Source organism: Colobus angolensis, unplaced genomic scaffold (assembly GCF_000951035.1).
Source record: "Colobus angolensis palliatus isolate OR3802 unplaced genomic scaffold, Cang.pa_1.0 Scaffold163, whole genome shotgun sequence".
NCBI classification, from domain to species: Eukaryota; Metazoa; Chordata; class Mammalia; order Primates; family Cercopithecidae; genus Colobus; species Colobus angolensis.
This window is the reverse complement of record NW_012114744.1, coordinates 1573857-1586121: the sequence shown is the minus strand read 5'-3', so window position 1 is coordinate 1586121 and position 12265 is coordinate 1573857. Positions and strand designations below refer to the sequence as shown.

Genomic DNA, 12265 nt, shown 5'->3' with positions numbered 1-12265 from the left:
AAAAAAAAAAGAATATGATTTTTAGTCTCTAAGTCTCATTTTCTATCTCAATATATAGTTACACACACTTGTGTACACACACATACACACACTTGTGTTACAGAAGGCAGCTGCAAACCAGATTATTAAAATACCAAATATATTTGGGAGAAAATTTTCACAATTTTTATAATATGCCACAGTAGTCCTTAAAGAACACAGAATAAAAATTGGAAAAGATTTATATAAACTTTTAAATTCTATTATATAAATCCACCTGGAGATTGAATTAAGTAAAATAAAATAAATTTCAGTACCTCTATGTGATAAAAGGGGCCAAAATTACTTGATTCAAATTAGGTAGTATTTACAGTTAGCAGCTCCTTCCCTCACAGTTCTACTTCTCTATTTGAATCCTAATATGTAACCTTACAATATTATTAGGAGCAAAATTTAGGCCCCGCTTTTTAAAAATAAAAATGGTTTGTACTTATTTTAGGTAAGCAACTGATGAAAATATATTGCATCTGCTCAGTTTAAGCTGGTTCCTTATAAACATTTTTCAAACAGACTGCTATCAAATTATTTTTATACTATTGTATAAAGGAAGTCATTTGAAATGCTTACTAATAGAATACCTCTTCTGTGGACTCTACTCAGAAAAAGCCTCCTCCAGAATCCATTACTTTGAGAAAGACAATGTAGGGCTATAAAAATGTCACAATTATTATAATAAGCCATGACTGCAGCTGAAATTGCTTCTTAATTAGGATTGGCTGAGCTCTGGCTCCACTGAAGGACACTGCAATGGAATGCGCTCATAAACAGCCCTCAAAACCTCCTATTTATTTGCTATAAAAGGGACTTTAAAAACCTGATTCCAAAAGGCATCTGTAGGAGTTCCGTAAAAGAATCTGGATCATGGCAACCATTCCTAATTTGGTCTTGTGTCACTATCTCCACAGCTGCTTCTAAAGGGTAGATCCCACAGAGAGCTGCTTTGAGAGGTCTTAATTAAGGCTCTTTATCCCCAAACTTGAATACCGTGATCATTCTTGCCATACCTAAGGGCAGTAGTATTATTTCTTCAGAGGTAACCCATTATAATACATGGGTGAGGGTATAAGTAGGGTGACTGTACAATTAAGTGATTTATTGCCACTAATTCTTTAACTATCTAACTGGAGCACATGCAGATAAAGATGGCAGTACTGATGTGTTTTCACAGACTGGAGAATGAAAGAAAAGGCTCATGGTATTGGCTGAAGGCTTCACTGAAGGAGGCTGTCCAGAGGAGGATCTAAGGAAACCTACAGAGTAATGCCCAACAGAGACAGCAAAGAAAACAGAAAAGGGGGTGGAAAAAGAGAGTCTTCTCATTTTTCTCTTTTGCCCCAAATTAGCATTCACAGGCATTTAGAACAAAAACAAAGTCTTACAGCAAGGATAGGGGTCTTGGAAACCAGGAAAGAAAGGGAGAGATGTAAGAACCCTACTGCCAGGTCCTCATGCTTGCTTATTTATTTATTGCATACCCTTTTCATACTATCCCTTATTCTGGGGGAAAAAAAAGAATTATGTTTATTGATACGTTGTGCTGCATAAATCAAAGAGCCTTAACTAATTTTTGACCCGTGTTTTAACTTCTGATGTATCAGAGAAGTAGTTTGGATTACCATACTTTTTGCTGTATATTTAGACTATACCACTAAAGAAGGTACATAGACATCACTTAAAATTTGTCTAGTGATTCAAGGAAATTAGACAATTTTCAAAATATGCATATACCACCTATTTACAACTAAGATAAAATTGCAGTTGCATGTTAATTTTCCTTCACTTTAATGGAACAACAAGCACAAAAATCAAAATTAGATTCGCCTAGAGTAGAAAGTGGGTTCAGTCTTAAGCCACCAATGAAGTCAGAGAAGTTTCAGTACATTGATTCTTGATTCTTTCAGATGTACAGAGGAATATCAGGGTAATTCAAGTGGGGACAGTCTTCTGTAAGACTCTTTCCACAGCTTTCACTGTAGGAGGCTGTGAAGACTTAAATACCAGCAACAGAGCAATAGAAGCAAGCAAGGTCTCTTGAGGTCCAAGCTTAGGACTCACACACCACTTCTATCACATTCTACTGGTCCAAGTAAGTCAGAAAGCAGTCCAGATTCAAAGGGAAGGAAAATAGACTCCACTTTTTAATGGGAGGTGCTGCTAAGAATTGTAACCATTTCTGTAATTTACACCTCAGAAACTCTGAGGAAGATTCCAATCAGGGAAACATACCAGTTTCCTATACTGGACCACAATACATTGCAGTGTTCAATCAAGTGCTTTCTCGGGGAACCTAATATACACAGCCTTGAATCCTTTGCATAGCGATTGGCACATGGTAGGTACTCAAGTTCTGGAAATATTTATAAACTTTAATTTCATTGTAAAAATAAAAATCAGAACAATTTTTAAATTAGCAAAAGGATACATTAAATATATTAAATTTTAAATTAGCAAAAGGATATATTAAATCCAGTAAGTTAATATATCCCACAATTATCGAACTTTAAATGGATATTTCTTTGTGTCCAACAAAGCACCAAGTGGCAATAATTTACTGAGAGCATGCCATCATAAAATTCTTGATGATATATTCAGGGGTCTGTGAAATAGCATGAAGATCTATGCAGGATTTTCTTCCCTCTAGATTGGATTTCTTGAAGAGGATTATGACACATTTGTTTATTGTCTATGTTTTGGCACCATACTTTGTGCTTTAAGATATTCATCTTGATTATCCTTACAACCCTGTGAGGTAGATAGTTGAAACTCATTTCAGATGAGGATACTAAGGTTTACAGGGTTAGGTAGCTTTTCCAAATTCACACAGCTAATAAAGGCCAGGGCCTTTAAAACTGATCAGAGAACACTAACAATCAACACTGATCAGGTACTTGCTATATGTCAGGCACTGTTCTACACGTTTACAAGTACTACTTTATTTAATTTCACAATAATCCAATAAAGTAGTACTATCCATGTTTTGCAGATTAGATCTCTGAAACCAAGGAGCAACTGTTGCCAAACTACTGAGTAAATATCAAAGGTGAAATTCAAATCTATGTCTGGAAACGTCAAAGTCTGCGCTGCTCCCTTTAAATTCCCTGTTAGAGAAAAGTGGGCAATGGTGGTCCACAGGATGATTCTATCCTCTGGCTTAATTTCATCTGGTCCATGAGAAAGTAACAATGAATAACATCACTACTGGTTTACCGGTGACATCTTAAAAGAGCTGTGGAGTTAGTCCACTGAAATCTGTCCTGCGTCTTTTTACCTTTAAATTCTGCCATTTCTCTTGGGATAACCTTCTATTCCGTTATCACAGATAGAGTCTAACCCATATTATCGGAATGTTCACAGAATATACTTTCCATTTGTTGCAGTATATAAAAGGTAATATTTTGTAATTCCCCTTCAAAACCTTAGGCAACTTGCCATTTCCCAAATAAATGAGTTTTACATTTCTTCATGTAACACGGAAGTCACAGGACCTGGATGGAATGAATTTGGAGAGGTCTATGTTTCAAAGCTAACAGAAGAGTGACTAGATGGAAAAATGGACACCCTAAAAATCAAGTAAGGGATATTGCAAAGTTAACTCTCCTCTACAGTTTTTCGGAATGACCAAAAACTACCCTGCTTTGAAACATGTGTAGTCTGCGATACTGTACAGAATATCATCTCAGAATACTCTTGATACATGAAAGATCTTCAGAAAAGTGTCCTCAAGCCCCTACATTCAACTGTCCCTCTGTAGCACACGTGGTAGACTGAGGTAATGGTCCCAATCCTTCATTCCCACGTAAGAGTATTCAACATCATATCCCTGCCGCAGCCTCATAGTTGCTAGACTAGACTTCTCCTCTCCTTGACTTCAGGACTGGACATGTGCCTGCTTTGGCATAAGAAGAGGCTTAAAAGGTGCTCCTTCAGTTGGACATGACCTTTACTGTTTGCTTCACTGATCTAATGAGGATGAAAACCTGGCACCAGTGTGGTCCCAGTCCACAGCTCAGAGTCCAGATCAGCCTACATGAGCTAGACTCTACTGTGAAATTTCCTCCTCTCTCTCAACAGATGACACGATGTATTAAATAATCATCCAAGTCAAGGGAGATCAGAAACTCTTCAGCTGTGGCCTAGGGTCTTATACTAGCTCAGTGATACACTTCTTTAATTCAAACCTGTACTGTGGAAAAATTACAAATTACTGCCGCTCATCTACTTTAGCTTTATTTTAGGAGAGACAAAACTGAAAACGTTAATGGTGGTTTTACTGACTTTTCACAGCTAGGTACCTTTGGGTCATGCTATTTCCTCTTTATAGAATGCTTTCTTCGCCTAATGAAAGCTTCTTTATTCTATAGGAGGTGTTTCCTTGATAAAATAATCCCAACCCACACAATTAAAGTTAGTTACTTCTGCTTCTGAGACTTCATAACCGTTGTTTGTATTTCTGTTATTGCTGTGCTACTCAAAGTGGCAGTTCACAAACTGTAAGTCACTTGTCTGTGATGAGATAGGCAGAGAAACTGACAGTAGGCAATTAGGAACCACTATACACTTAAAGTAATTTTGTGTCTCCTGCATTTAATATTTTTTTAATTGGTCCTGTATTTGTCTTTTGTTTTAATAATTTTTACTATGTTTTTAAAAATATCAGCCCATGATAAATTTTTGTTTATAAAAAGGTTTCTCATCCCAGATAAGAAAAACAGTGTATTATAGCACTTACGTCATGCTATCCAGCACTGTAGTTAACTTACACATCTGTCTTGCTCACTCATCTTCCTTCCTTCCTTTTTTTTTTTTTTTAAATCTATCAAAGCTGACATCCATATTTTGCTCAAGAGGTGATACTGATAGATGTGGAGTTTAGAGTCTGTAGTTTTAAATCTAAACTGCACTTTTAATATTCTCTATGAAAAACAAACAGTAACTTTTTTTAACCCCAAGTTATTTTTATTGTAGGCCAGGATCTCATAAAGGAAAAATCAGATCCTTGATCCTTACTTTGTGACTCATTCTGTTAAGACTGTCACATTACACTCATATAAAAACAAAAATTCACCTAACATCTACATGGTCATTTTTCAATGAAACATGATATCACTTTATCATCAAACAAGGCAAGGGAAAAGTTCACTGTGGCTAGAGATGCATTAATTGACTCCATATCAAGGCATTTCTGCTGGGCTGAAAGCCCATCTTTTCTGCTGGGCTCGCTGCTCAGATAAGCTATGCATTGAACACCCTGAAACTCCTGTTTACAGCTTTTCACAGTGGCCAGAATGTCACAATGATAAACACAAGTTGAATCACTCATAGTTTGAGGATAATTCAGCATTTCAGATTAAGTATATTTACACAGTAGTAACTTTGCTGTTATTCAGCAGATGAGATCTCAGCAATCCCCACTGGCTGGCTTCTAATAAAGCTCTCCCACTTTAAGCCATGCTCAAATTTGAGCAGACTCTCCACTATTCTAACAGACTAAGGAACAGAGAAATTGGCAATTCTAAACTATGCTCTTTTACTTTTTTGAGTTTGACCAAAATAAATGCAGTGATACTTAGAAAATTATAGTCATGCATACCCTTATTGTTCTAATTCCTCATTATCTAACTAGAATGTTAGGCAGACGGGGCACTTAGAACAGAAAATTGACAAAACCACGCTAAACTGCAGCTCTTTTGTAGGAGAGTCAAAGATTGTAGTTGGCTAGTTGAAAAGCATAACTTCTAAATTTAATCCTCTAATAGTGTTTGAGGCAATTTTTAAACATGGATATTTACTCAAAGAACAGTGGTGAAGTTATCAATTACCAAATTATTTTTCTTTAAAATCCTGAAAATCTGCGGTTTTGAAATGTTTTTGGTTAGTCTTTTGTTTCCTTATCTTCCTCTCCTAGAAAAAGTTGATTTCATAATTAATAATATAATTTCCCTGGATACCACCACCTTGTAAAAAGTAAAATAATTTCCTGTATATTAATGATTTAATAAACAATTCTTTTAAAATCATAATTTTGGTTACCATGGCAGTAGTTACCAAACAAAAATTAGCTATGACTGCAAACAGGAAATCCAAGAATGACACTTTTGTAATGCATTTGTAATCAGAAGACTTACAGTTTGTGTATATTATAGGTGTAAGTCTATTTGTATAGCTTTATGCATTCATAATCTTTTTCACATTCTAATACGTAAAAGCTGCTTTCCCATTTCTTTTACATTTGCCATTAATTAAAACAACTGAAATAAGAACCCCTAATTACAAAGTCTGCAAAACCAAGAATCAAGCCCAGGGATCACCACCAAAATTGCTGACTGTCTGTGTTAGAAATGTAGTGTACTGCTAACCTATAAAGAGTTCACTGATGGGTATAATCCCAGTTGTGCTTACTTTCAACATTTACATTGCTCTATCATCACTTGCAATAGCGTAATTCTATGACATAAGCTTAAGTTCAGTGTCATTCTTGTTCACTACTATAATCCCAGAGTCTAGAACAGTGCATGTATGTAAAAAAGCACTCACATAGTTTTTTTTTTCTTTTTTAAATTTTTAAAAAATTTTTAACAGCCTTATTTTGAGAGAGATAACTTTTAAAGAAAATAAATGCTCCATTATTTTTCATTTTCCCATAATTAAATACCAAGGTAAGTAATATATCACTCCTAGACTTATGGGACCCACACTATTACAGCCTTCAGAGCCTTATACTACAGATTTAAATTAATTAAACTTAACCTAATATCTTCAAATACCTCCACAAGTATTATGAAAATTAAGTACAAACAAGTTGAAACGAGCTAAGATTTGTGGAAAAAAATTATTTGGTTCAATCTATAGGTTCTTCATGGAATTCACTAACATTTAAACTATGCCATCTCCTTTATGTATTTATTTACACATATATTTATATGTTCTTCATTTGTGTGATTTTAAAGCGCTGTGGATCATTACATGTGGTAGACTACTGATATTATTTCCTATGATCAAAGAGTTACAGGACTTGCAGAAGTCTCAGAAATCATCTGGTTCCCCTACTGATTTTTATATAAATAGAAATTGATAGCCACAGTGGTCAGTATCACAAAAAACAGTGGACTTGGATCTACCAACTCTCAGCTTAGGGCAATTTTAAATATATTATACTGATAAATGGAAGTGATAAAACTGATATATTATGGAAGACCTTTCCATACACTATAGATGTTTATATATATTGGAGACTTATTGACCTTTCCTAATTTCTAAACACACTTTGGTGACTGGTATGTAAAAAAGGTATATACACATTAGCATGGGGCCAACTTGTATTCCTTCTTCTAGTTCTCAGAAAAAGAACACAGGAAGTAGCTTCCATGTCACCAATTTGTCACTCTCTTTCCACTAAGAAGGCCCCTCTCGGTAACTCGTGTTGCACACTGATGAGCTATGATGTTGATCCCATGCTCATAATGCCGGATGTCATGCTGGAGCTCCATGAGAGCCTCATGAAATATCTGATCATTGTGGTGTTTTGCACAGTTTCTCAGCTTCACAAGAAATGTTTCTGCATGAAGAATGGGAAATTAAAACAAAAAAAAAAAATAGTTCTCCTCCCAATATTATGAGGTTTTGTTTGTTTGTTTGTTTATTTGTTGTTTCTTGTTAGCTGCTCTATTCTTAGCTGTCTGGACTGTCACTCCAGAGGTACTCTGAACACTTTCCTACCAGGGAAAACACTTTCCTACTTTTCCTATATATTTATTTCCTATAAATATATAGGTGTAGCCTACTCATGCTATGTGTAAGGCTTTCTATCAACTGCAGAGCTCAACAGGGAGAAAAGACCATGAGTATCCCTTTATAGTTCCAGATGCCATTGGTTAAACTTAACAAAACAGAGAGCCAAATACAGCGTCACTGTTACCCAGGGCCATTTTACATAGTTAGGAGACAGCATTATCATTGGCTCACACCAAAAGTCAGGAAGTTGGAAGAAATTTAGAAGATAAAGTAGAGAATATTATTGAAGTTTATGCTGTTTCTTTGACTGTAGAAGTTTCCCAGAAATTCCTTTTCACAAACTTTTACTTTTGTATACTTTGCCTCTGCCCAAAGAATGTCAATGGCAACTTACACTAAAGGGAATACATACAACATGGATAAACTAGAAACAAAATACAGAAACTAGTAGGATAGTGATTTTATTGGAATATAAACCACTTCCTCAAATACAATTCCTTTAAAACATGAGTGAAAGTGTTGACATGTATCTTATTTTATTTCTCTTTTTATAACAGTTACCATTCCACATATATTTAGTGAACAAGATGAAGAACATTAGACTCGGGCTAGTCAACATGATGAAAGGAGTATGGCTTCTTCAGATTATGGTTGAAGTTCATAGTAAAGTTCTCTATAGAAAGGTTTCAGATTACACTATCTAAACTTTAGTTTCTTCATCCTGAAAGTGGGGCTAAGGCCTACTTCCTAAGGTTGCTTTGAACAGCAAACAAAATAACCATGCAACTATAACAGGATATGGATTCATCTCTCAAGAAGTTTGTAAGCAAGGTAAGAAGGTGAAACATAAAACAGGTAAGTATAATCCAGAGGTGGAGAGTGATTAGTGTCCTAAGTGTTACCAATACATGTTTTGGGAATTCAGGAGAAAAGAAGAAAATATTTTTCATCTAGGTGGCAGCATGGAGAAAGATTTCCTAGAGGAGTGTGCAGCGTGAGGGGTTGGTCCTTGAAGGATGGAAAAAATTTAGAACTGTAGATGGAATATGGGCATGCACAAGCAAAGTCATGGTGTGAGTTGATAGAACACAGGTAATAGCCAGTAGACATCTAAATTCCTATTTCTACTTCATAGGGCAGCATAAAGGAACAGAATCAATGGAAAACCTACTATAGTTTTTTCTCCAACCAATATTCAGGGCAATTAAGAGAAAGGGACTTTTCATATTCTACCAATGTAATGAACCACACCATGGGTGAGAATAGTTTTATAAAAGCCCAGCCAAGGACCATTCATTTTCTTCTGCACTTGTTCTGAGAGGCTGAACACCTCTAAAGCAAAGCCCTGGATGTGTCCTGCCCTACCTTTACCCTTAGCCTTGCCAATGATTCTTGCATCAAGAGTGGCTTTCAAGCCTTGAATCCAATTGTAGATTTGAGCATCCAGGTCACTATATATTGCCTTTTCCACTTCAACCAGGGACCACCTCAGGCAAATAACTCATTCTAATTTCCAATGGAAATAATCTCTGTAGTTCAGTCTTTTTTCCAATAGTATTCACTTGGTTTCACTATGCTTTTTTGGCTAATGACAAAGGTTTTGAAAACAAGTTTGGATACAGAGAAAGGGGATTTTTGGTAACATGTAATCTTTAAAATGCACCACATTTTTAAAAAGTAAAATTAAAGAAATAAGAGTCTTAAGAAAAGTATGCAAAATATTAGGATTAATCAAAATAAAGGGGTTAGAGAGGAGACAAAAAATGAACACGGTAAAATTAAAGCCCTGCAGCAATTCCAAGCAGTAAAAGGGAAATTACTGAAGTTCTCTTTCTCTGTTGGTATGTTCTTAATTGAAAAAAGTAATTCTCATGGGAGAGTAACACAGAAAGGAAAGAGGAAAACAGCTGGCTGTTGGCCATGATTTACCATTTACCGCAAAATGAGACTGTTTCTCCTTCTCAAAGTCCACTGTTTTTCCCAAGCAGACATGGACCATACTGACACAAAGCCAATTAACAAAAGACTTAAAAAATAAGAAAGAGGTCTAGATGTGTAACTCAGAAGACAGGGCAAGGACACAGAATCAAATTCTGCTCTAAAGTATTATTAAAACAGAAACTTTGTATAACCAAACCAGCTCTCACATCCTAGCAACAGCTCGCTTACTTCAAACAAAACAAAATATAGCAAAATCTAATTATAAAAACCCTTTGTCTTTGTGATGGTGGGTTTTAACTGGTAATTAATCCCAATCTGTACAACTGATGTGGATGAGCTTTCCTTTTACAAACCAAGAATTTTATAACAGTGTCATCTATCTCAATCACTGCTTAATAAAGACAATCCTCTTTAGTTCTTTTTACATGAAATGTTAATATGGAAAAAAATGCTTTTCATCTGTCTGGAAGAAATTCTTCATGAAATCAACAATGTAAAAGTTTTAGAAGGAAAAAAATGACACACATCTTAAAACAGAAGTCATATTAGTTGTATTTAAATGGTTGTGTCTTTGTTCCAACTTTTAATCTGCCTTTTCTCAAGGTACATTCAAACTATTAATTTTCTTGTATAACTGAGTCAAAAAGAAAGGAGACTTGAAAACTAGGTACCAAAATAGGGTGAGAAGACTCTGCTGGTAAATCAGATAGTCTTGTAATATTTCCTTCTTTGGACGTGTTAGAAAACAATTGCTAAAAGGAACGTAAATTTCTTTTTGAGAGTATGACTAAGATGGTGAAATACATTCCTGAGATTTCCAAACTTTTGTACTGGGAAACTTTTTGTTAAAATATCAAATCTATTAAGGGACCCACACAAACTGGAGTCAAATAGGACATCTCTGCAGTTTTTTAATAGCTTCCAATTTACCAGGTGAGGATTCTGTTCTAAGAATCATCAGTGAAGACAACGTAGTGAAACAGGGATTTGTTGTGTCATGGGATTCTCTCTAAAACCTTTAATTTACGGTAGGAATTCTTTTTGGGGTGGTAAAGGCAGAGAGGAGGAGAATTAGAGGAAGTTAAGATTCTTGGTTGAAAACATAACTTGTAAAAGTAAAGTGGGGGATAAAGGAGGAAAACTACACCATATGTCAAGGGCATTATTTATCATAATCCACATTTTCAAACTCTAAGGAAATTGTTTATAAACAACGTCTGGATTTTTCCTTTGCAAGCACATACAATTTTTAACTTTGAACTTTTTCCCTCAGAATTACTCCTTGTCTCAAAAATCTTCAAAAATATCTTTGATTTTTCTTCCCCTATTAAACGGACTTTGTTTCTTAAAGCATTTTTTAGCTTCACAGCAAAAATGAGCAGAAAATTCCAAGTTCTTATGTACCTCCCCCATGCCTCCCTGTCTCCAGCAGCCTCCTGGACTACCAACATCCCATTATCAGTGCTGTACATTTGTCACAAGTGATGAAACACACTGACACATCATTATCCCCAACATACATAGTTTACATTAGGGTTTACTCTCGGTGTTCTACATTCTATGGATTTTAATGTATAATTACATGTATCCGCCATTTTATAGTATCATACAGAATAGGGTCATTACCCTAAAAATCCTGTGCTTCACCTGTTCTTCCTGGCCAGCCCAAAATATGTTTACTTTGACAAAGTTGTCTTCAAATAAATACTTAAAAGCAAGGACAAGACCCCTCAAGTCTTAGACAAGTACTAAATTAAGTAGCTCTTACCCACTTGAAAACTAAATGAATGTAGTCTTCATCAACAGAAAGCTAAGCTAGAAAAATGCTTTCCCCGCTTTTCCCCCATGACAAGCAAGATTAACCAAAAATATCAGTTACTTAAAAGAAAAAAAGAAAGAAACCAAATGGAAAGAGAATAGAATGCAATCACGCTACTCTCAACAATTTATGTTTTTCTGTTCCTGGATACCTTTTTGAGTGCTTGCGAACTTCAGTCCTAACGAATGAAAAAAACTGTTTTCTCATTTCAAGTTTTTATTGGTCAATAGCTTCCTAACCGAAAACTCTGCAGTCCTAACACAATACTTTCTATCCATTTTCAAAAATCCAATTCTGGGCATAAAATAGAATTAATGCTCAAGTTAGAAACTTTGTGTTTAGAAGATAAAATAAGAATATTAGGAACCATGAGTAGGAGAAAAAACAAACTTTTATTTTTCCCTTCCTCCCTCTGCAAAACTTCCCTATCTGATAAGGGACAGCTAGCTTAAATTTACCACAAAGTAAAATATGAGCAAATCCCCTGGAACGAGGAGAACTTTCGCACAGGGCAATTCACTCGAATGTGACATCAGCATTCCTTCTGAGTCACAGTCTGGTCCCCACCAGACTGAGTCACAGTCTGTCCCCCAGGCGACACCAGGCTCCGCATAACCCGGGAGTGGCTCAGGTAAGGTCATCGGTTCCAATGCCTGCGAGGCAGCAGCCAGGCTGGAAATGTCACCCTGCGCTGAGACGCTGGTGACAACCGCCCGTTGGGACTCCCTGCCAAAC

At 35.8% G+C, this 12265-nt stretch overlaps 1 protein-coding gene across 1 annotated transcript in view; it reads right to left on the bottom strand.

Moving 5' to 3' along the window:
- The window catches only part of TES (testin LIM domain protein), a 43128-nt gene extending 42299 nt beyond the window's left edge, over positions 1-829 (bottom strand). The window contains exon 1 of the mRNA XM_011937365.1: positions 607-829. Coding sequence (XP_011792755.1) covers positions 607-720 — 114 coding nt within the window. The 5' untranslated portion in view covers positions 721-829. The remainder of the gene's footprint in view (positions 1-606) is intronic.
- Between the last annotated feature and the right edge of the window lie 11436 nt (positions 830-12265).